The 25,839-nt window shown below is 38.3% G+C and overlaps 1 protein-coding gene across 4 annotated transcripts in view; it reads right to left on the reverse strand.

Annotated features, from left to right (window-relative positions):
• LOC121330947 (voltage-dependent R-type calcium channel subunit alpha-1E) overlaps positions 1-10,394 on the reverse strand; it is a 149,528-nt gene extending 139,134 nt beyond the window's left edge. For all 4 annotated transcript variants that reach the window (XM_041277954.1, XM_041277953.1, XM_041277952.1 and 1 more), the window contains exons 1-2: positions 10,285-10,394; positions 9,501-9,640 (exon numbers count right to left, since the gene is read on the reverse strand). In XM_041277954.1, coding sequence (XP_041133888.1) covers positions 9,501-9,640; positions 10,285-10,377 — 233 coding nt within the window. In that variant the 5' untranslated portion in view covers positions 10,378-10,394. The remainder of the gene's footprint in view (positions 1-9,500; positions 9,641-10,284) is intronic.
• Positions 10,395-25,839: the final 15,445 nt, after the last annotated feature.

Raw genomic sequence — 25,839 nt, forward strand, 5'->3', positions numbered from 1 at the left:
AGTTGTTCACATGTTAACACATAGGCCTATATGCATACAACTTAGTGTCTCCTTTATTGTGCCAGTAATAGTGTTTAACATGACAGTATTTCATCAGATGCATAAACGGCAACCACCGTCAAAAAACAGCACGCATTGCGACATTAGAATAATGTACCCTTAGCAACCAACTTTCTCATTAACATACTATTTGTCTGATTCATAAATCTCTATTATGCCATTAATTAACCCTTATTGGCATCATAATTAACACATGCCTCAGACCAGGCAGAGAATGCATTTCCCAGCATAATTTCTGTTTAGGAACATGTATTTAAGCCTATATCAATAATAGTTTATGTTTAATAATCCAATAATTAGGTCATTTATGTATTTTGTTATTTGTAATGCATACATTAAATTGCATTATTAAATCTGTTGAACAGGACAGGCCACTTACTGGTTGGAAAACATAAAAATCAGGTTTGTAGCCTATGCATTGTCTAAGTCAGGGGTGTCAAACTCAAGGCCCACGGGCCGAATACGGCCCTTGGAGGTACTTTGTCTGGCCCCAAGCAAGGTTCATTTATAACAGTGTAATTTGGCCCGGCCCAGTTTGAGTCTATTGGGTTATTACACGTAAGAACTCCAAATCCCATCAGCCATCAGAAAAGCAGTGGGAAGTTCAGAGCTAATGCAACAGAAGACAGCAAGAGACAGCCAATCATATCTCGTGCTTGGTGCTTAAGGCATGTTTTTCGTTAGACACTGTAGCCTACTGCCCACCAAAAATGATAATATAACTGGCAAAGTGTCCAAGAAAAGAAAGATCGATAAGGAAGACAGATTGTTTCAGGAAAGGTGGGAGTTTGAATATTTATTTGTAGAGTACAAGGAAAACCCCATTTGCTTGGTATGTAAGGGAAGTATTGCGGTGATGAAATAAGTCAGTTTAAGGCGCCACTATGAAACGAAACATAGAAATTTGCGAGTTTGAAGGAAAGCAAAGGCAAGAAAAGCTGGCCGAATTAAAACAAACCCTTGATTTACAGCAGAACATGTTTAAAAAGGTAAAAAGTGAAAGTGATGCGGCAGTAAAGGCAAGTTACCTTGTCAAAGCTAATCACAAAGCTGCCAAAGCCCTTTTATGAGGGTACTTTTGTAAAAGACTGCATGCTTAAAGTCACAGAAATAGTCTGTCCTGAGAAAAAGTGTGTGTTTTCCAATGTCAAACTTTCAAGAAATACCTTGGCTGAAAGAATGGATGAACTGGCTACTGATCTTCAAGAGAGCTCACTTAAAAAGCAAGTGATTTCGTAGCCTTTACTCTTGTGTTGATGAGAGCACAGGATTATTACTGATACTGCTGCATTATCAGACTTCACTATTACCCAAGAGCTTTTGGATGTTGCAGCTATGCACCTCACTACCACAGCAAATTATGCATTTCAACAGCTTGAGAACTGTGCGTGCAACATGAAATTACAGTGGGAGAAATTAGTTGGATTGACAACAACAGCCTCCCATGTGTGGTGAAAAAAAGGGGCTTGTTGCTTTGGTGTGCAAAAAACTACAGGTGGTGAATTGTTCAACGACACTTATAACGAACGTACCACTGTAGGTGCTGAAAATGGATCACACAATGGTCACGGTTCAAACCTTTCATCACCGGCAATTCCAAAAGTTGCTTGACGAGCTTAATGCTCAATATGGTGATTTGCCGCACCACACCGAAGTTCTCTGGCTTAGCCGCGGTGCAGTACTTACAAGGTTCTTTGGATTGTGTCAAGAAATAGACATTTTCATGCACAATAAAGGGAAAGAAATTAGAAAGCTTTCAGATGGAAAGTGGTTGTGTGATTTGCTATTTCTCTGCGATATAACCGAACAGCTCAACAATTTAAATGTGAAACTGCAAGGCTATAAACAAGTCATAACTTAAATGTATGATAGTGTTAAGGCACTTCAGCTAAAGTTACATGTGTGTGAAAAATGTGCCAAGCTCTATGTGATTCTATGGCGGATTTTACTTTTCCTGGTAGTGCGTTTGCTGAAAAACTATACGTGTTGCGTGTGGAATTTGAGCCCGGTTTGTCAGATTTTCGCAAGTAGCAGTTCCAGTTTCAGCTTTTTTCGAACCCATTTGGCATAGATGTGGAAACTGCATCAGAAGACATCCAGATGGAATTTATTGAATTGCAGTGCAATAGCGCACTGAAGGCTAAGTTTGATTCTGTCTCGGCTGAGCAGTTTTACCCGTTCCTTCCAGCCACATTCCCACAGCTCCGCATTCAGGCTGCACGCATCATGTCAATGTTTGGCAGTATATACGAACAGCTATGTTCACTGATGAAGATTAACAAATCCGCTCAAAGATCTTGCCTGAATGACAAGCATCTACACTCTGTGCTAAAGATCGTTTCAGCACAAAACATGAATCCCAATATTGACAAGCTTGTCTCATGAAAAAGGTGACAGATTTCTTCAGTAAATGAGAATGCACAGGGCAGCTAGGCTAGGCAACTAGGCAAGATGGATAACACATGTTTTAAATTAATAAGTCATATATAAGATACATGTGTATATATTAAAAACTGTGAATATAAACATGCGTTTTCTATATCACCTATTAAAATGCATGTGTATATGTAAAATGGCAGGCTTTGGAAGACAATCCTTCCAGAAAGACCCTGCAGATTTGAGCTGCGACTTGACCCTCTGGATTACTCTGATGATGTCAGCAGGTATCAATTTAGGAGGAGCACAATTATTCACCTAACAACATTTAACAATGAATAGAAGGCTAAATGTAACTGTGTGGTGCTGCCTTGCTGTGCCATTTGTCATTCAATCTGAAAGTTTTTAACAAATAACCAGAGCTTCCTGACGCCACAGTGCCTTCTACTTTGCGCTGGAAAGGAAATGTGTGATAACATTCGAGGATCCTTTTTTTCTCAACCTAAAGTAAAATATCATGAATGACAAAAACACAATTTCTGGTGGTTACAGTTCTATTTCAGTCCAGCACCTGTGTGTGCAATTTATTCTAATAAACTGACATCTCGATATTTTGGACAACCTGTCTGCCCCCAGACATGTCCCGTAGCCATTACGCGATGGAGTAAACCGACGGTGTATGCCATTGACGTCTCAAGTAGGGGACACAGCTCATTTGCATACCTCCGACAATTGGTTGGATACAATCTCTCATTAACAATCCTTGATGACAAATCACATCTAAATCTATCACTACCTAGTAAAATAACGAGGTTCTAGTTTTATGAATTGTATGTTAAATACTTCCCAGTATTTATTTTTTTAATGGCTGGAAATTACTGCCACCTTTTATGCACATGGCCCTGTGATGTCACAGCTAAGTGGTGATGTCCCCAGATCAGGAAGCTGACTCTGATACAGGTTGATGCGCTGGGGTGCGTTTTTATTCAAAATAAAACAATTAAACAAAACAATGCTCGCAGAGCCAAATAAAAAGTTCAAACAAAAACAAATCTCAAACACTGACTAAACAAATACCCTGCTGGTCTGCCCAGCACAAGTAGCAATTGCTTTCTTTCTGTTTCACTTTTACTTTAATTTTCACTTGAACACCTGCTCTCATTCCTCCTTCTTGAACTCCCACTTTTGTATTTACATTAACATTCTCAATTTTCTATTCAATAAAAAGGATCACTGGAACTTACCTTTCTCTATATATCTCCAGATTATGATACACACAAAAATTTAAAGAACATACTTTCAAGTCTTAGCACTACAGACAGATCAGTGGTTCCCAAATTATGGGTCGCAAGAGGTATCAGGGTCGGTTGCGGAACCAAACAAAGTAAAACACAAACATATTTATAGCTTGAAATTAATCCGAAAATAATTACCCTAAATATTTTTAATCTGAGAAAACAAAACAGACAAAAGATAAGATCACTACTAGATAAATAAATTATAAATAAATTACAACAATGTAGCCCCCCCACCCACATGTAAAATGGTCTGGACAAGAAAGCTACCTATCACATGCTCCTACTGAACGTCACCTCAACAATGAGAGGTAGTTAGGCTGGTGTTGTGTATTTAAGCAAACAATTTGTTAAAAAAGGTTTTTAAAACAAGTAAGTACTAGCAATCTAAGTGCAAGTCCAATGCTTCCACTTGAAAAGAAAAACAAACCTGTATCAAGGAAATATTATCACAGTTACACTGAGTTTGGCTTCATTGTGTGTGCGACTGAAAACAATCCAGCTCCAAAGTATGCGTTATGCCTAAAAATGCTTGCAGAAGAAAGCATGAAGGCTTCCAAATTTAAAAGGCATTTAATTACATAGAATGCACAAGCAAAAGCTGTGGTTTACGTCTTAGAAAAAAAAAAAAATCTATTCGCCAATACACGTGTTTTAAGAAAAAAGCCCTGAAAGCACTGTGTCTTGCATCTCTGCACGTTGCAAAATCAAAAAAGCCTGAATCAGAGAGGAGCTGGACATCGTTGAGCAAATGCTAGGTAAGGAAGCCGCACTGAGTGAAAAGATCAGATGTGTGCCACTGTCAAATACTACTGTACAAAGTAAATACTACTGTACAAAGTAAGTACTACTGTACACCGGCGTATTGAAGACCGGGGTGGGCATGTTCCGTCTATAGTCGACTTTCCGTCTTAAAAATATTTTGGGAACTGTGAAAAATTAGTGTGTTTTTGAATTGTGTAGCAATCGTGGGCTTTGGCGAACCAAGAGCTGATTTCGTAAGCAAAAATTAAAAGTTGTTTTCAGCTTCTTGTAATTGACCGTGAAAAAAAATATTCATTTTATTTTCCGCATTACAGTGTAAAGCCATTCTTTTATCAGAGCCGTGCATTTGGTTACTATGGCAACGAGGCCAGAGAAATACCGACTTCATGATGGTGTTCCGAGTTATACTTAAACTAGTCTGTACCTTGACCTAGTGAGTCAGTGGCACATATGAGGTTACAATTTACTAATAATTTGAAGGTATATGTGGTTTAAAAACTAAGGGAAAGCCAAATGTAAATGTAAAGACAAATACAAAAACTTGGGTTTGGTCATTTAAGGTTTGCCGTTAAACGTTTGTTTTTATTGATTTAAAGGCAGCAAAATATGGAAATTGCAGGTTCCTCTAGCATGTCAACATAATTTGAAAACTTGAAAATTTTGCTATATTTGCCACTCAAGGTTGTTTTAAAAAATCTTTTTTTTCTCTGCTTGTTACGTTTTCTCGCAGCCAGCACATTTGCAGAACAGAGGTAACAAGCTAAGAAACAAGCAATACAGCTTTTTTTTTCTGTTTGCCCTTTTTTTTGTAAAATGAAACGTTTTTTGTAATTATTGTGCACAGTGTGTTTGTTTCTGTAGGTTGAATACGCATGTGCTTGTAGTGCATAAGTGCAACTACTGTTAAAATATAAACTGCTAAAAATGTTTGCCTTGCTTCACTCGGCACCATACAATTTCAGTCTTGGCTACTTTGCTCTGCTCCCATCCCCGTGAACGGCTTGGTAAAGATGCATGATCACTATTCAGATTGATGAAAGCGGCGACATCGCTGAATGTGCAAGCTCATGGTTTTTGTACGTTCTTTGTCAGTGGCGGAGGAAGAGGAAGAGGGGCCCCACTGCAGGACCTTATTGTGGGCCCCTCTCTCCAAATGTTAATTTAACCCTTATTTATATACATCAAACACACCAAAACAAGTGTTCAATATTGAACTATATTTAATTGTCAGAATGTTAGCATGTATGAAATAAGAACGTTTTCTATTCGCCTACTTAATTTTATTCTGTGTACATCTTTATATCCAGCCTACACTATATTTTAATCATAAACAAACATGTTTAATCACTAACCCTACCAGGATACCCCACAGAATTACAGAATTCACAATTCTGCACAGACATTTGCAGAAATTGTCTCAAATAGGAAACCGTTTGTTTATTATTATTATTATTTTAAAATCAGAAATGCAGGCATGTTGATTTGCTCTAGTTTATTTTGGTGCCTGCAGCAGAATCCGACAGGCTCTGTTTAAACTACAGGATGAATAGTGCACACACAAAATATAATTGAAAATGTCTGCTGAATAGTAGCCCAAAACCTTCCATGAAGACGTGCCTCGTACCAGCCTCCGGGGGAAAGAAGTTAGGATAATTAAGATAATCTGAATTACTGGCACTGCACACCAGCAGCCACAATTACACAAATATGTAACATATGCAAATATAAATACGAAGGATATTATAATTGTTCATAAATAAATAAATACTTTCTAACCTCTCCGGGGCCCTCTGAGTGTGTGGACCCAAGTGCAGCGGCACCTGCTATTGCTGCGCCACTGTTCCGTGTGGCATAATGAGTTTATTAAAGATTTTTTTTTATTAGTGGATGCTAGTATAAAAGCCTCAGAAACAAAAAACATGGTCATAATAATTATAGGGCTCTGTTACTTTTTTAAAATGATTAATATTAACTCTTTTTTTGACTAAATATTTCAAGTTATTTAAATTTTAAATTTTAAATTTAAATTTGTTGGATTTCTGTCGGTTATCTTCAGCAGTAAAATACAAGGTTGTGTCTGCAGCAAAATCAAGAAAGCAGCGTGTATGAGTATGCAGACAAAGTGCGTTTTAGAGACAAACATTTTGTATTTGTGCTGGCAGCTTTTCTATTTTTCTTGATAAAATATGTAGCATCAGAGGAGGGGGGGGGGGGGGTCATCATATCATTCTGTGCATGAAAGTAACAGAATTGGAATAATCATTGCCCCATTTGAGTTAATTTGAATATATAATCAAGTGAGGTTGATAACATATTATTTTGGTACATCACGTCTAAACTAAATTAACATGCTAACACTAATTTGCTAAATTTGGTACTGGAATGTTGGATTCCTTTCAAAATGGGAAGTTGAATTAATTCTCGTGCATATTGACATGATCGATTACAACGAGAAACGGGTATTGAAAATACTAACGCAAAGTAGACACTGTGTGATAAAACATATTTAATATTAGTATATTAACCATGTATGCTAATGATGTTATGGTCGTTGTAATCGTTTGACTAAGGAATCAATGAACTGCATATTACTATTCACGCATATCTCTAACCAATAGCCTTTCCTTTCTGTAATATTAGATTAGTTGTGCACCCCTTTTTTTCCTTAAATAAATGATTGTTTTATATTTCTGATACGTTGTGTGGGTGTCAATTGTTGTCAAGGGAATCCAAGTAATACATGATATCACCAAACTATTATGGTATGTCTCAGTTATTAACATTTGGACGTTCTTAAACAGTGAGCCTAGAGACTAATTTATAAATTAGTATAAAAAGTCACTACAAATACAGCAAGTTACTACAGTTACTATTATAATAATTATTTTCTATCTAGCATTTTGTGTAAACAAGTGATTTTTTAATCTTTACTCTTACTTTATATTGCTGCACTTTTTTAGTTGGTGCTGTAGGTACTGTATATGCTTTCTCACACTATCCCACATGGGTCCCAGAAAATTATCTGGCTATTCAGGTGAGTCGTGAGTTGGGAAAGTTTGGGAACCCCTGCTCTAGATATATGTTAACACTCCCAAATATGGTACCTGCAGGCTTTATCAAGCTATAAGTGTGACCTGCACCTAAGCACAGGGTTATGCAGAGCTCTCTAATTCTAATGCACTGTAGAGTCTATAGAGTTTACATCTCAGACGCCAAAGAGGAGGCCATGTTGGCATTACCGTGTGCTGTATTTCAGTTTGTAATAATTCAGTAATTCACTGCCACAATATTTCACATTCATTTTGACAGCACAGGACAGATTTCTGAAAACTAGCACCATATCAGTTTACTGAGAGAGAGAGAGAGAGAGAGAGAGAGAGAGAGAGAGAGAGAGAGATGGTAATTATTCTGGGTGAGAACACTAGCACTGCACTCATAGATACTGAATATATCAAACAGTGTCATGAGCTGAGACAGGATCAGTAAAACCACAGTGTTTAAATAGACTCCACTGGGGGATATCTGCTCCCATTACAATTACCTTACAGCAAGTCCCTTCCATCACACATGGGTGTACCAATAAGTATCTTTATATGTGTTGTTTTTAAATTTTTTTTATTTATTTAGTCGTCGTCAACTGCCACTCGGGAAACTGTGAAACGTGTCCTGCCAAGCCGTCTTTTTTCGCACTGCAGGTCTACAGCCAAACCACCAGACCCAGTTGTGCCAGTTGTGCGCCACCCCCTGGGAACTTCCGGCCACGATCGGCGATGGCATAACCTGGACTTAAACCAACGATCTCCAGGCTATAGGGCACACCTTGCACTCCACACAGAGCACCTTTACTGGGTGTGCCACTCGAGAGCCCCATACGTGTTGGTTTTATTGAAACGTGTGTATCTTTTTATTACCACAGGGACTATCAATGGAAATTAGCCAATCGGCTAAATTGAAAATGCAATGCATCTTGTATGTGTCCCTGACAAATAAAATAAATAAATTCTAGATTTTTTTTCAATAATCATTTGGTATGCTGTTTTTATTTAAATGTGTCATATTATTATTTATTTTGTAATTGTGTTGGCAATACTTCTGCTGTAGTCATGCCAATAAAGCACCATTGAATTGAGAGAAAGAGAGAGAGAGAGAGAGAGAGAGAGAGAGAGAGAGAAGAGAGAGAGAGAAAGAGAGAGCAACTGCAAGCTGTCGCTGGAGCTGTCTATCTGTTCACACACTCCTCACAGACTGGCACATCTACTGAAATTGTGACTCACCCAACAGACACACTTATAAATAATAGATTGCATCATCCCAATCATGACCAATTGTGTCAGAACCACTGGCCCTTTGTACTTTCTATTATGGAAATTAATAATAAATATGGGCTGTGGAAACATCTGCCATACAGAGCACACACAGCTAACTTGCTAGGTAAACATACTGTCCCGACATGTCAAAATAAATCCAACACTTATTTAGAAGAGATGAAGAAATATACTAAAGGTTATGTCCCTATACAATTTTCAATACCTAAGCTTATATTCTCTACACATGTTCAGTGTAGGGTTGTTAGATTCTGTTTAATATCATTTGACATGCATATTTCTGATAATGTTTAAATATTTAGACAAAATTCCAACATTCCTGTTAGGATAGCATTTAAACTTTTAAACTTTAAACCCTTACTATGCCACTAGATCACTGCTAAACTCCTTGAGTGAAAATCTAGACTAGACAAGCTTCCTTTGAAAGAGCCACCAGTTGAGACACTACTGTAATTAGCCCCAACTGATTGCTCCGTCCCTTTTTGCAGCTACTGAAGCTCTGTCATTTCCCTGTCTCTCACACAAATGACACACAAGGACTCTACAAATTAGATTACATTACTAGAGCGATAACATCCTGGTATAATCAAGCATACAAATTAATTTGCACAATCATTTCATGCTCAGTGGTTACAACGTCCTTCGATATGCACGGACCTAAGCAAGACATTCCACTCACCCGCTGAGAATCACAATGAAATCCATCACGTTCCAGCCGTTCCGCAGGTAGGAGCCTTTATGGAACACGAAACCCAGGGCGATGACCTTAATCCCCGCTTCAAGGCAGAAGATCCCTATAAAGTATGGTTCAGTCTTTTCCTGCTCAATGGGACAAGAAACAGAGACACTTTAAACAACCTGGAGCCCTAAGTGTGTTGCTGTCAGAATCATGTTCATTGCAATAGAAAGAAAGAAAGAAAGAAAGAAAGAAAGAAAGAAAGAAAGAAAGAAAGAAAGAAAGAAAGAAAGAAAAATAAATCTTTCAGTTTTCAAAGCTTGCATGAGCCCTATATTGGAGCAGGTGAAAGACAAAGACACATTTTAAAAGTTAAGAACTAGAATGAAATCTTAGGTGCAAGGAGCATAGGTCATTATGTATTCCTCTCTGAAAATGTGCAATTTGCACTAGCTTCAAAATTGGGTTATAAAATGTAACTGTAAAATGAATGAGTATTATACACTGTAACTGATACTTGCTTTTTGTATGGGATATTATATGTGTTGGAATGTATATTTTATCGTGGACCACTGCCCTCCCAAGTCCCCTTGGGTACACAGTGGTACCTAATCCTATGTCACAGGTTCCAATGACACTTTTACATGAGTCTCTTTGTGCAGTACAGCATGTGAGTGTAAGGCTCAGGAGGGATCAGCAAGGAACTGTGTTGGAAACTTCTTTTGACAATCCCAGGTGAATGCTAGCTGTTTCAATGAGAGCAGATTCTCTCCAGAGGTACACTCACCAGTCTCTTTGACATAGGTGTTCTGTCATCTCCTGGAAGATGCTGCTCCAAAGCCAGGACGATGCAGTTGGCAATGATACTGGCCAGAATCATGTATTCAAAAGGAGTGCAATTCAGTTAAGGAAAAAAAATCCCCCACCACAGCAGTAATTTCTATTAAATAGTTTTTATCCCGCTTCAATGTCAGGTTCTTCTGTTTTTTCAATAGTTTGTTAAAGACGACTCTTTCTAAAATGTCAATGAGTTATGTGGAAAGCTGTTTTATTTCTATACAAAAGAGAACTGCAGGCAGTAGAGTTGTAGGACTAATTTTTTGTGACTCGGACTCGGACTTGACCTTGTATGAATTTAACATTGGGGCTCCATGACTCGGAGATATTAACGCTGAGTCCTTTTTTATTTTCTATTACACAATATTACAGTTACTAGGAAACTGTGCCCAATGAAAACCCACCCAACAAAACATTATCCAATCACTGGTTAGTCTTGCTGTCTTTGCAGCCAATCATTGTAACAATATGAAATTTGAATTAGGTTGTAGCGTAAACACACCCCACTACAAATCCAGCTGCAAGGGTGCAGACCAAGTTTTACAAGGAATAAATAATGTCAGCATGGTAAACAACCAAGTAATTATTTGGCTTTTAACAACCTTTCTCTTTACTACTTTAAACTGTGTTCTAATTTTTTTAAGCACTGTAGAAATGCATTTCTAAAACTACATTCTTGAAAAATACATCATTTGATTTTGCTGAGCTCCCTGAACATCTGGAATATAATTTATTTGTTTGCACTGAAAACAATAGAACATTGATCACCTTTATAATTTTGAGTTTATTGAAAACAATAATAAATGAAAAAAGAATAATCATACTTTTAGAGCTTCTTAATTCATATAAAGAAGTCGCTGTGTGGTTAAATATTCTGTGCTTTGCTTATCTCTGTGCAATACACTTGCTCACCTAAACAACTTTCGCTAAGAAAGCAGGGAATCACCCAGTCAAATCTGACATGTTATGCTTCTGTCTTTTACATATTTTAATTGAATTTATCATATTTTTCAATATTTTACATTGTTTTAATGTAATTGATCATATTTTTCTGCCATTATGAAGTAGTATGCAAATATATATCATAAGCAATACATTGGTTCTTGTACAATTTTTTTACTTGTGCAACTTTGCAGTGGACTTCTTGTGAATTGTTTTTTTTCTTTTTAGAAATTGTTTCCAGTTTAAGTTTGCAAAAAAATGATGTATAATTCATGGTAAATGTATCTCTTTTTGACAATTGGAAAACACCCATTAGATCGCAATTGATTGCACATGTACCAAAATCTGACAGCATACCACATGCATTATGACAGCGTACCATTTTCTTTTAAAAAAAACATTTTTTTAGTAGTCGCCAATTAATTTAATCAGTTTTTTCTCCCAATTTGAAATGTCCAATTGTGTTTTTAGGGAGCTCGGTGTACCACTTTCTGACATTACACAAGTCACGTTTTGGTAAGTGTACCATGACATACCACTTTCTAACACTACACTGTCCACATCTTCTATCAGTGAAAAACAACATCCACAAACTTGAACTCAAAGCTTATCTATAAACTTCAGATACACTCAAACAGTATTCCAATTCCAAAAGAAAATAAGACAGTGACAGACAATTTGAAAAAGGTATGCAAATAGAAAGTATCTAAGCAAATCTAACTAGTATCCACATCTTTTTTTTTTTGTATTTTTTTGTGCATTTTTCCTGAGGGATATCAGACAACGTCCGTTAGGTAAACTGTTCCCCGACTACTACCACTAGTTTAATGAAAATTTATTTGAGTTTATTTCAAGGACCCAGACTCACACTCGAGACTCGAAGTCATGGACTCGTGACTCAGACTCAGACTCAGACTCTGACTTAGACTTGACACTCGAGACCTGGACATGAACTTGACCACAAGTCTGGCAGACAGACAGCCTTCCTCCATATACTTGCAGATTATGGTGCACTGAATAATGTGTGTCAAAGAAGGACCTCAGTAAGTGGTTCTCTAGCTATGTACAAAACTCTAAAATGACATACTGATAGACAGTTAGACAAACAGCATTCAAGATTATGACACATTATATACTTTTTCCTCAGAAAAAAACCTTGATCATTTTGCAATGAAGCCTCCAAGGGCGAAATGTATATGAAATGTATCAGTAACACACACACACACACACACACACACACACACACACACACATACACAGCTACAATGGGGAACAAAAAATTACAGCTACTAATATCAGTATGTATATGGGAAATGCAAGTGCTCCATTTATATGAGCTGATTTTACACGGTTCTCTAGATCTAAAAATGTCAGCATGAAACTCAATATATCTCCAGATTCAGATATTTTCAATTACTGTTTATATGTGTATCGTACTCTTAATTCAGAAGTATACTGGATTAATTAATACAAATGAAATAACATTTTATTTTAAATACAATTCTGTGTTTTACCACACTAAATCCTGAATACCATGACAATTTCTACAATAATAATACCACTTATTTATAGTATGTGAAAATGTTTTTCTCATCCAAAACAAAGGCTTATTCCTGCCTGCCTTGATTTCCACCCCTAGATGTAAAGGTATATCGGCACCTGCAGCAAGACTGGGATATGAAAGGGCTCTGTTAGTGCAATGTTTTAGGGAGTTAGGGTGGGAGAGGGCTGTAGGAGTAAAAGCCTGTACAGTGAGAATGGGGGTGTCTCTGGAGGTAGAAGGCTCTTGTCAAGGCCAGGATGTGGATGGTTTGAGTTCTGCTGCAGGGAAACGTAGACACTCACTGTGTGGGTGTACTGCACCATGCTTTTGGAAGAGATGCACATCTGTTTTGCAAACTGTAAAAATCAATGCAGACTAATTCTGACCCACAGCACTGCCAGTTCTGTTGTACATACAGGGAGGTCAAGATGATGATACACACACTCCCACACAATGTGATTTCAGAAGATATACTGTTGATGCCAAACAGAAAAAAATAACTTTGTTTAATAAGCTCTTCTTCTTAGCACTTAACACCACGAGAGCTAACCAGGGCTATAAAATCAATTTTCTTACCTCTTTCAAGCATTTGCAACACTATCACTGATCCCACTCCATAGGAGAGCTAACCAAGGCTTTACATGTTCTTATCTCTCATCAGCCTGGTCCGTCTGAAGTTCGCCAAAGAGCCACAGTTTTTTCACTTGTTACATGCTTTGGAATAAAAAGGCAAAGTACTATTCTTCTAATAAAGTAGCTGGTTTAAGATGTTGAGCTCACTGGTTGTTGGTAAGGCGTATACACAATACAGAATGTATTATTGCTCTAATTAACTTAATGTTTGCGCTGAACCAAACAATGAAATACAGTGCCGAGAAAAAGTTTGTGAACCCCAATGATAACTAAGGAAATTCCATAGTTTTACCATGATAGCCTTCTTGAATGAAAACCAGTCTTTTCTTAAATAACCAATCGTGTTTATATCAACCAATTCCATGTCTTCTGAAACAAAATTATGTATGAATTAGACCAACAATGAGTAATTAAGATTTTTATCAGCTCAGTTAAGGGGATAATTAGAATCAGGTGTTTAAATAATTAGGTAGATCTTCAGGGGTGAGTTTGGGAGGCTCCACCTTATATAAAGAAACTTTATGAGTTTGGTCTTCACCATACAGGTGTGTGGAAACACATTATGCCACGTTCAAAATAAATCCCTGAGGACCTCAGAAACAAAGTTATTGATGCTCATCAGTCTAGAAAGGGTTACAAAACCATTTCTAAAGATTTGGGGCTCCACCAATCCACTGTCAGACAGATGGAGAAAGTTCAAGACCACAGTCACTCTACCAAGGAGCAGTCGTCCTACCAAAATCTCTCCAAGAACAAACCGGAAAATCACCAAGGAAGTCACAAAGAACCCCAGAGTAACATTCAAGGATCTGCAGGCCACTCTTGCCTTGTCTAATGTGAGTGTTCATGACTCAGCTATCAGAGACTGAACAAGAATGGTGCTCATGGAATGATAGCCAGGAGGAAACCACTGCTCTCTAAAAAGAACATTGCTGTCCGTCTGAAGTTCGCCAAAGAGCACACAGATGATCCACAATACTTGTGGAACATTTTAGCCTCAATTAGAAATGTTATGTTTGGCGAAAACCAAACACTGCGTTCAAACAGTAGAACCTCATTCCAACCGTCAAGCATGGTAGTGGGATTGTGATGGTTTGGGGCTGCTTTGCTGCCTCAGGACCTGGACGGCTTGCCATCATTGACACAACCATGAATTCTGCATTGTATCAGAAGATTCTAGAGGAGAATATCAGGCCATCCGTCCCTGAGCTGAAGCTGAACTGAAAGCGGGTTAAGCAGCAAGGAAATGATCCTAAACATACAAGCAGATCTATAAAAGAATGGCTGCAGAATTTTAGAATGGCCTAGTCAAAGTCTGAAACTAAACCCCATCAAAATGTTGTGGCAGGACCTGAAGCGAGCTGTCCATACAAGGAAGCCCTCAAATGTCACTGAGTTAAAGCAGTTCTGTAAGGAGGAATCGGCCAAAATTCCTCAAAACCAATGTGAGAGACTGACTAACAGTTACAGGCAATGCTTAGTTGAAGTCATTGCTGCTCAAGGGGGTGTCACCAGTTACTGAATCTAAAGTTTCACATACTTTTTCACACATGGATATTGGATGTTGAATCATTTGTGAATAAATAAATGTTGAAAAAAATATCATGTTTTTGTGTCATTTGTTTAATTGGGTTATCTTTATCTATTATTAGGACTTAGATTAAGCTCTAATAACATTTTAGGTTTGAATTATGTGAAATATGTGAAAATCCTCAGGGGTTCAAAAACTTTTTCTTAGCACTGTATCTATTAATTAGTGACTCCAGGGCTCTAGGCAGTGTATAACTGGGCTTGCTCCTTTTCAATGCCACGGGCTCATAAAATACTTTAATAAATCCCTATTTGACTGGGGTTCTTCACTGGAACACCATGAAACCTGTTTCTGACCAGCTGAGCCGACGACACGAGTGGCTGCATTTGGCCAGCGGCTGGTCAGAAGCAACAGGTGAGTTTTTTATTACAGCGTTTTGTGAGCCCCTGAAGATAAATGTTGAAAAAGATCCAGTTAATCTACAGCTGCATGGCGAAAATTTAACACTGAGCAGTATAGCTGCTTGGCTAAAGGTACGTACTCTGGTTGGAATGCATTCTTTGGTGTTGCTGAGTCAGAAACAAATGGGATATTCATGCTGCGATGAAACAGCCCTGAGTGTTGATTAAATTTCAACCAAGGAGTGGCACTTTCCATGACTATTGCCAAATCCATGATATTACAATAATGTTAGCGTCTGTAGCGTCTGTAAAGATATATAATGAATACTGTCTCAGTGCAATCATCCCTTGCTAGCATCATTTCAGTCCTTGCTGTTTTTAAAGAGCCATCACTTCCTCGCAAATTCAACTGCTGGGATTTCAATTACATTCCCCATGTTGCCTCGTCCAAGTTTGAACCTGCAGGAACAGTGCATGAGGCAGCATCGATATTATTCCACTTGAAAAAGAGCTGTATCCAAGGTAACCAGCTCTCTGCTTCCCGAGAATTAGAAAGATGCTGGACTCAACAAGACAAAGAGGCATTAGCATTTATTGTCATCTCTGTTCAGTCCTGGTTGATATGCATTTTTACTTTTATTTGAAAACTGTAACCATGGAAACAACCGTCAGTGTAGTTCATGTCTGTGTAATTCCTTGCCTTGTTTAACTGTGCCTGTGTGTGTTTGTTTGTCTGTGTGTGTGTGTGTGTGTGTGTGTGTGTGTGTGTGTGTGTGTGTGTGTGTGTGTGTCAGTCTGTGTGACAATGTATGTGTGTGTCTGTCTGTCTGTCTGTCAGTGTCACAGTGTGTGTGTGTGTGTGTGTGTGTGTGTGTGTGTCTGTGCGTGTGTAAAACGTCTAGGAAAACAAAATGGAAGGAAAGCACAACACTGAAATGGCAAATAACAGTGTAAGTTAGAGATGCCAAATGTTTAACAATAAAGGCACTGTTAACCAGTTTCCAGTCGCAGTAAAGCCCCTATTATCAGATCAAGGTAGTTGACCTTGTCTGTCCCGACACGTTCTACTGCGTAAGTAAGACAAGGATTTTAACGCTTTCGTTAGTTACTCCTTTAGCCACAACATCCAACAAAAGCTCAAACATGAAAACCTGTTTGCAAGGCTGCTCTGATGCAAAAAGAAAAAAATATTTGAAGATGATTTGAGCAGACACAGCTAGGGGGAATTGAGAGCTGTCAGTTTATGAGTAATATATGTCAAGCAACATTTATTTAATTGGACTTTTGAGAGACTGAGGGCAGGATTTTCAAAAACCAGTGTTATTGTATCAAACTCGTAGTATAGTAATGAGAGCTTTAAACGAAATCTGTTAATTAACCCTTCGCGGTCCATTTATTCAGCGCCTGTCAGGCACGTCAGGTCCAATTTATTTTCACACACGCTGTTTATTTTACTCGCGCTGTTTAAAAGTATTTTTTTTCACAGTCAAACAGGTTTAAAAGGGAATGCATATCAAAAGGACACTCAGTACTGCATCTCCAGCCAAGCCCCACCCCATGTTCACTGTATTTTTCACATACCTCTTTATAGACCTGCATACTGATAAATCCTCTCCTGATCACTTGTTTTATCACCAAACTCCTCAATAATGTGATCCAAGTCATTATTTTATTACTATAACATCTCAAAAAGCTCTGCAAATGTCTGTGATATTCTTTGAGCACCGGATGCAGAAGCTGCGACCTTCTTTGTTTATGTCCGTGTTATCTTTATGTTGCAGGGACTATGCGTATTGCTCTTTTTTTTTTGGCTTCTCTCGGCTCCTATTGGTCTCACTCAGCCATTTAAAGGTTTTCTCTGCTTTTTCCGGAGAAAAAAAGACTAGAGACCTGTGCTTGACGTCTTTTTGATGATGTCGGACAGGGTCCGACATCGTACTGGAAAGGGAAAATTGTAATGTTGGACTTGGTACGACATGGGACCACAAAGGGTTAAATCAGTCCATTAATGCTTTGAAACTGAGTCGATGAGGCTATTAATGAACGCATTTCTCATTAAAAAGCTTAATTGTCGCAGGTCACATACATCACTTCCTGTCTCAACGACTTGATGAGGGGAAAATGTTACTCAAAATGCATGTTAACAAGATCCAGAAAAATGAATGGAAGCATAATTCGCTGTTATGGAAACTACTTGTGCACCAGTGAGCAGCAGCCAAATGGAAATAATTGGAATATCTATTCTGTGTATAATTTCTAAACTTCATTTAAAATTGTGTATTTTGTCATGCAGAATGTACATTTATTTAGAATACTTCACATATATAATGCTGATTTATGATTATTTGGTGCGTGGGTAAAAATCGGATGGCATGGATTAAAAAATAAATAAATTAAACCCCGTTAGTCATTTACCCTCATTCAGGGTGGATATTTTGCCACAGCTTACTATATACAACCTATTTTGTTTAATTTAGTAGTCACCAATTGTTTTTTTGTCATTTTTCCCAATTTGGAATAGCCAATTATTTTTAGGCTCAGCTCCCTGCTACCACCCCCACGCTGACTTGGGAGTGGCAAAGACGTACACACACTATCCTCTAAAGCATGTGCCCTCTGCTGACCGCTTCTTTTTCACACTCCAGGCCCACCATGCAGCCACCTCAGAGCTACAGCGTCGGAGGACAATGAAGCCTGCAGGTGTCTGACTAGACCACAGGATGACCTCCTAGCTGACCTAGGATCCCCCCTGGGCGGCACGCAGCCAATTGTGCATTTCCGCTGGGAGCTCCCATCCACGGTCAGCAGTGGAATAGCCTGGACTCGAACCAGCAATGTCCAGGCCATAGGGCGCATCCTACACTCCACGAGAAAGTCATCTATGTATATTGGTTGGAATTTATTTTCTTATGAGGAAATCTACTTTTTTATGTATTTTAGTATTTACGATTGTAGGCTAACATAAATACATACATTTCACCTGCCATTGGTGTTTGTAGTTGTTAGTTATTATACATGTATACCATGTATGTATCTATTAAGCTTTTAAAATTACGATAAGACGCAATACACAATGTGTTTATAATAAACTGTTTGGTGAATTCCTCTAATCATACATTTTCTCTGTTACTCTTTGGCCTCTGCGATAAATAAACTCAACATGATTAGCCACCAAACACAGTACTATAAGAACATTTTATATGCAAATATAATATGGAAACATGTGGAGGTGAAAGTGTATATTGTACATAAAGTGTGGGGCGAGTCTGACAACATTACAAATACGTCCAGGTAAAATCCATGTCAATGATCTTGACCAAATTCCTAGTGTATCGCTGTGTGTCCTTGAGGCCTATTCTTCTTTCTTGTGTGGATAAGACACAGATGATCAAAGCAAATCTGCAATCACCTAAGGAAACTTTATTGTAATATCTAATATGCCGTTTTCTATACCAAGATTTCAGTTGTATAATTCAAATACAATTTATAGTAGATGTCAGCTTTCATATAGTGTACCTATGCAGAATTCAAATAGGCTACAGTTGCATTGATAATGTCTTGGTAGTCACTGGGTGCAAATAACAGTATATCATTTTAGCAATACAAAAAAACGTTCACAGCTGCAGTGTGTTAAATTTCTGTTTTAGGGTGAGTTATTGTGATGAGTCAAAGGGGTTTCGGTCTGCAATTCAGCCTCCCAACAGTAGAAGGCATCAAACCAACTCGGGACTTCCCTTACCAAGGTCTTGTGACCATGACAAAAGTCATCTTTTTGAGGGGCGGCACCTTGGTGAGGGGCGGAAGTACGAGTATGTAAATTCCAGCCACTGGAGTCAAGTGAAATTAAGGATACCTGTCAGTTTGGGATTGGTGATCCACTGACTACCAGGGCGGGGTTTGCATATTAAAGGAAACGTGCTACTGTGTTCGGGGTTGGTCCTAAGGAATAGAGGCGGGGGGGAAAAAAGGCTGGAGGGAAGTATGTGGGAGTTTGGACTGTGTCACGAACGGAGGCTTTACTAACTTGGCTCTTTTCTGTTTTTATTCCTTTTTGTTTTATTTTTGGATTTAAGCAGAACGCAAAGAGGACTAAGAGGCTTCCGTTCCTTTATTTTTGATTACTCCAGCACTCCCTCCCTCACATCCTTCTTTATTATTTTTCTTTCCGTGTAATATTAAATAAAATTTTAATTTTTACACGTAAATCACTGTCTGGAAAATCCATTTTTACTCACACGCCTCACAGTTATATACTCTTTTGTTAATTAAGACCCTCTTTTAAATTCTCATGCAAACAAAAGAAATAGTCGCAAGAAGCACTGCTCGTTAAGATATTAACATTATTTTTGTAAATCAACACGATTTCAGAAATCACATTAGGACGATTATTTAGTAACGAAATTGGAATAACAACCACTTGAAAATGCCACAATCAATGCTACATACTGATTTCTTGATTAATACTGGAGTTATCATTTACGACCTTTTGAAAATCCTGCCCAGAGAATCTTCTGACAATTAATTCCTTCTGCCCTGCAGGGTCAGCATGCCATAATGTCTTATTATTTATTAGATTGTCTTATTATACTGTATTTTTTATTTTATCACATGTTTTCTATAAATTAGGTGCTGGGTTAATGACATACATTACAGATTAGAGCTATCAGTATAACCAAGAGAATGATCACCACAAAAAGCACTTTTGTGTCCAAACAGTCATATGGTCACTAAGGTGTTAATATAATGGCAGTACCCCAAGCTCCACTTCATACCCTAGCATTGCAGTTCATTGTGGGAGTATAAAGACTATATTTGTCATCAATATTTCAATATTTCACATGCCCTGTGTACTGTGCCTTTAAAGGGCCAGATAAAACTCCCTTTGGGTGTTCTGCCTTGGTCAACACTGACCCTATGTCAGTACAGCAGTGTGAAGCTAGCAGCAGTAAGCAACAACAAAAGGCAACTTCTGGTTTTAGAGTGAGCACACACTTCAAAACATTTAATTCCTACCAGTGGACTTAAAGCAAAAACAGCACGTATAAACGTTTTTAAAAAAATTCACTAATAACACAATTATTTGATATACTGTTAAATATAAATGAATGGAATTACATTCATGAAATGATGTGTCATTGAAACTAATAAAAGGGTATTCATGGTGAAAAATAAAATTAATAATGAAGGTTCAGTGGGAGTCCTCCAAACCTACAACCAAACGGCCATTTACCAGGAACTCTACCAGCAAGCTACTGACCTCTGGATTGCCAGCTGTACAGGCGGCTGACTCACTTCAAATTTTCTAAGCATTTTTTTTTCAATTACTATTCTAAAAAGAATAAGAAACCAGTTCAGACATGTCACAAGGACATACAGAAAGTGTTTGACATGTGTACTGTATCTCTGGTTCTATGCCTTTTTACTACGTGAAAACGTTGTGCTAAGGACAATTTGGAGTAAATAGCTTTTAGAATCTAGCCCACTGTGTGTTGGACTAGTCTGTCACTGTTGGTGTATTTACACATAACTCGACTTGAACTGGCTTAGGTTCTATCAGATTAAAAGATTCTTATCATTTGAGTAACCCGTTTACCACGCATTAGTGGACTCTGGGTGTAAACAGTCTCTCATTTGAACTATACCCCTGGGAAGTATGGTCTGGCAGCCACTGAAACCAGTGACAATCTCCTGTATCCCTGGAGATGTCCAGTCATATCCTGACATAATCGTTACAGTACCCAAGAGACTGCCTTACCCCATTGTAGTGAGACAGGATTGGTCCTTTTTCAAAGAGTTAGTTGGACATAAAAAGGTATGTGTGGCAGAGAAAAAATCGATTTGTGAATTTTTTACTTGGCAGTTTGATCTGCAAAGCAAGAGAGAACGAAAAGTGGTAAAAAAGGAGGGGACAAGATGTAGGCTGGAGGAAGGGGCTGGCTTGGCAAGCAACCGATCAGAGTGGAAAAGGAGTGGGTGGACAATGTGAGCTACAGGGTGACTAACAAAGTAGGAGAGACTGGTGTTGACTCATGGTCACTCGATACATTGTCATTTTGGTATAGAGATATCAGTTTTAGCCCTTGAGCAAAACAGCAATCTGACCTTGAAGTTCAACAAGACTCAAATTCAGTGTATCGATGGTAAGAGAATTAACCATTCGAGTTAACCCTTAGCAGTCCATTTATTCAGCGCTTGTCAGGTGCATCAGGTCCAATTTATTTTCACACATGCTGTTTATTTTGCAAGCGCTGTTTAAAATATTTTTTCAGAGTAAAACAGGTTTAACCCTTTGCGGTCCAATGTCGGACCAGGTCCGACATTACGATTTTCACTTTCCAATCCAATGTCGGACCCGTAAAGCACAGGTCTCTAGTCGTTTTTTTCTCCGGCAGAGAAAACCATTCAATGGCCGAGTGAGACCGATAGGAGCCGAATGAAACCAAAAAAAAAAAAAGGGGGGGGGCGTGTGAGCAATAGCCCTAGCAGCTGCACCACAGAGATAAGCAGACATAAACAAAGGAGGTAGCTGCTTCCACATCCAGCGCTCAAAGAATATCACAGACATTTACAGCCAAGCCCCATCCCTTGTTCAATGTATTTATCATATACCTCTTCATTGTAGTGCATACTGATAAATCCTCTCCTGATCACTTGTTTTATCACCAAACTCCTCAACAATGCGATCCAAGTCATTATTTTATTACTACAACATCTCAAAAAGCTCTGCAAATATCTGTGATAGTCTTTATGAACCCAGGTGCTCAGGCTAGCCCATGATAGCCCGTTTTTAGGGCACCTTGGGAAACAAAATACCAAGAAACTAATACTTGCAAGATTGTATTGGCCAAGTATTTACAGAAACATACTGAATTATGTCTCATCATATTTGTGTGCCAATTGACAGCCTAAAAATGTTAGTCAGGCATGCCTAATTGCTAACTAACGGGCTGGTTAAGCACTTCAATCGGGCCCTAAAGCAAATGTTCCGCCACTTTGCCAAAAAAGACACAAATAATTGGGTGAAAACTCTTCCCTACCTATTCTTTGCAGTGAGAGGTCTTAAAAATAGACACTGTAGATGGGACTTTCTTTGCACAATGTTCTGTATTGCTTTGTTGGTATGGAATATAAGTGAGGACTTGTGTTATGTGCATGTTGTTTACTGTTATTATATAAAGCATCCTTTCACTGCCTATTTTCAAGACTCCTACTGACATAATTTAGAACAAACAAGAATCCAAGAGATATGAAATCCACAGTGAGATTCGTCCTTCTGGGGAACTTTTTTAAGTTCCCCACACTTCCATACAATAGACCACGATGTACTATCTGTACAATGGTTTATGTAAGGTCATCCTCCTAAGGGGAATAATAACTATATCAAGGGGAATAATAAAAATGATCATTTTGTATTCTGTTCATAACACAAGTATACTTTTTACATAAATAACAATATAATGTATTTATTTATTTTTATATTAAATCAATTCATTCAGGGATTATTTTACCTGGCAGATATTTACTTTTCTTGTTAGCAGAATATGATCCAACACGGATTACTTTCAAGCAGGGATTCAAACTGATTTTTTTTTCCGTTCGGGTTCAGCTCCGAACCGAAACAGAATTTTCAGCTCCGGTTCCGAAAGTTCTGAGCAGCTGATTTCGTTCTGTTCTGGTTTAAACTAAATTAAATACTGGTTAATACTGGTTCATTTTTTTTTCTAGCCAAGTAGGCTATTGTATTGGTGTTCATAGGTCTTCATTTTCTCGAATTAAACAAAAAAGTATGAAATACAATAAACTCCAGATAACTCGACACTCAAAGGGAAAACAGTGTGACAAGTAATAATAAATGCACTTACTTCCTGTCTGTAGAAACGACGAGCATTGCAGCCTTAAAAGAAAATGACAGCAGTCCATTTTTTTTCTCTTTTCTCCATCTAACTTTCTTTTGCCTCGAGTTTACACTTTTTTAAAAACAATTCAAAACAGCGGCATTTCCCCACAATCTCGGTGGGTTAGCGTCCTTACATTCAACACAATAACTTTCTGCAATGTTTGTCTAAAATAAACTCTGCAGCTAATCAGGATCATGGCTCCATCAAATATGCCACTTGCTTTTTTTCTCTGTTCTGTTCCGCCTTTCAACTGTGTGGTGTTTTTAACTTAATTGTAAAAAAAACAACTTTTTTCCAGGGCTCTGCATAATTGAAAGGTAATACCAAGAATCATCTCTTCAAAGCATTATATATTTACCATAACATACATATTTCTTATTGCATAGCTACTCTGTTTTAAACAGAAGATATGCAGAAAAAAATCTTCTCCAAGTAATCAATTATGTATGAACACTCTTTATTATTAAACACTAAGGGGAACATTGTTATCATCGGTATGCATATTTCACAGTAAGACATACAACACATGTAACAAGTACACACGTGCAACTTTTCTACATACTTCTTTTGTATATAACAATGAAAATGAAACACTGAACAATTAAATCATGAATCGTTACATGATTGAGAATACAACAAAATAAGTTTGTTATACAATAAACATTGCTGTTTTCTCAAGTCAACTGTAAAATGTCTTAACTCTTAATATCCAGGAATATATATAGCAAATCTCTGGTTATTAACAAAGTGTTTTGCTTGCCACAGCTTTACAGTAGAGAGCACAGAATGACTGTGTCAGTGGGTTTGTCAGAGTGATGTGCTTTGCTGGACAACCACTGTTTATTGAAGAGAGATATGCATTGATGACTTTGTGTGACAGTACTGTCCTCAGCTAAAACACTGCCTAACGATGACTGTCTCAATCGTAAACATTTGGCAGCCTCCGCCCCAGCCTCAACAGCCCCAGCGGGAGCCCTGAAGGCTTGCGGCATCAGACCAACCCTTTCGCACAAGACCATTGGCACTACTGCCACAATTGCACCTCAGACTCCTGGGTGCTCGCTACGGTACACACTGGCAACGCACTGCAATTCCACTTGGGACCGCTGCCTTTTCAAGGGATCGTGGTCACATCCGTGAATGACCCTCTCCAGGTCTTGGTCCTCAAACAAAAGGTAAAAACACTACTTCAAAAACAAGCCATCCATCTCATAGAACACACCTCTCAAAGAGACCTAAAGCATTCCAAAACCATGGCATCATCACTTTATGCTATATCCACACAAAACATACTTACAGAGTGGTCAGAAGTTACGATGGGGTCTACATAAACCTTTTTATTTATTATGCAGACAATATACACAGCAGACCGCATCCCAAAGAAAAAAAAAAAGCCAGGGGAAAATAGTTAAGGGTTATCTGGTTGTCATTTCCAACACAACCAAAACAACAAGCATTCATATCATATCACTCTCATCAACGTTAGTCTTTCGCTCTTGAGAATGGCCAACACAATTGCATCATTATACAGGTGAGTGTGAAAAACAAGTTACACAGGTTCGAGGCCCCTCATGTGCCTCTACTGGTCTTTAGTTATATCAATACCGCTGGGTAATTTTGTGTTTAAACAAAGGGTTCTACCACCGGAGTACCTGTGTGGTTGCGTACAGTGTGATGCGCTTTGATTGGCTCGTGCCAACAACGTGATTTTAACTCTTTAAAAGCCTAGTTATTTTACCACAGCAGTGACTTCAGGTCTGTCAATAGAGGAAGCAGGTTGAAAAAACAATAGAAGGGGCAGTAATAATGTTTCTTGTGTAAATAAGAGCAGAAATTAATTTGAAAAACTAGCTTAGCACTGGACCGTAATCACACTGCTTTAACTTCCCTCCCAACTGCTCCACCAGGCTTTACTGTCTCAGAGTAAGTGTCTCAGTGTATATGTCGCAGTGTGTGTATCTCAGTGTATATGTCTCAGTGTGTGTATCTCAGTGTATATGTCTCAGTGTGTGTGTGTCTCAGTGCATATGTCTCAGTGTGTGTGTGTGCATGTGTGTGTGTGTGAGAGAGAGTGTCTCAGTGTATATGTCTCAGTGTGTGTGTGTGTATGTGAGAGTTTCTCAGTGTATATGTGCCAGGGTTGTGTGTGTGTGCATGTGTGTGTGAGAGAGAGTGTCTCAGAGTGTGTGTGTTTCTCAGTGTATATGTCCCAGGGTGCGTGTGTGTGTGTGTGAGAGAGAGAGTGTCTCAGAGTGTGTGTGAGTTTCTCAGTGTATATGTTGCAGGGTGTGTGTGTGTGTGTGTGAGAGTGTCTCGGTGTATATGTCTCAGTGTGTGTGAGTGTGTTTTTTCCACTCAGGTTGCATGGGCATGTCTAGAAGGTGAAGCTGATTCACAGCTGTTATTAAATAAACTATTAAATCCTAATTAAACACCTTGAACTACTCAGTATTTGTTTTTTTAAATAAAGATGGGTCTTTATGAAATTGTTGGTCTAGAGAAACAATTTAATGAAGTGATTTATAAAATACTGGCTGTATATATATCCTGCGGTAAA

This window comes from Polyodon spathula, chromosome 18 (genome assembly GCF_017654505.1).
Source record: "Polyodon spathula isolate WHYD16114869_AA chromosome 18, ASM1765450v1, whole genome shotgun sequence".
In the NCBI taxonomy this organism is placed as follows: domain Eukaryota; kingdom Metazoa; phylum Chordata; class Actinopteri; order Acipenseriformes; family Polyodontidae; genus Polyodon; species Polyodon spathula.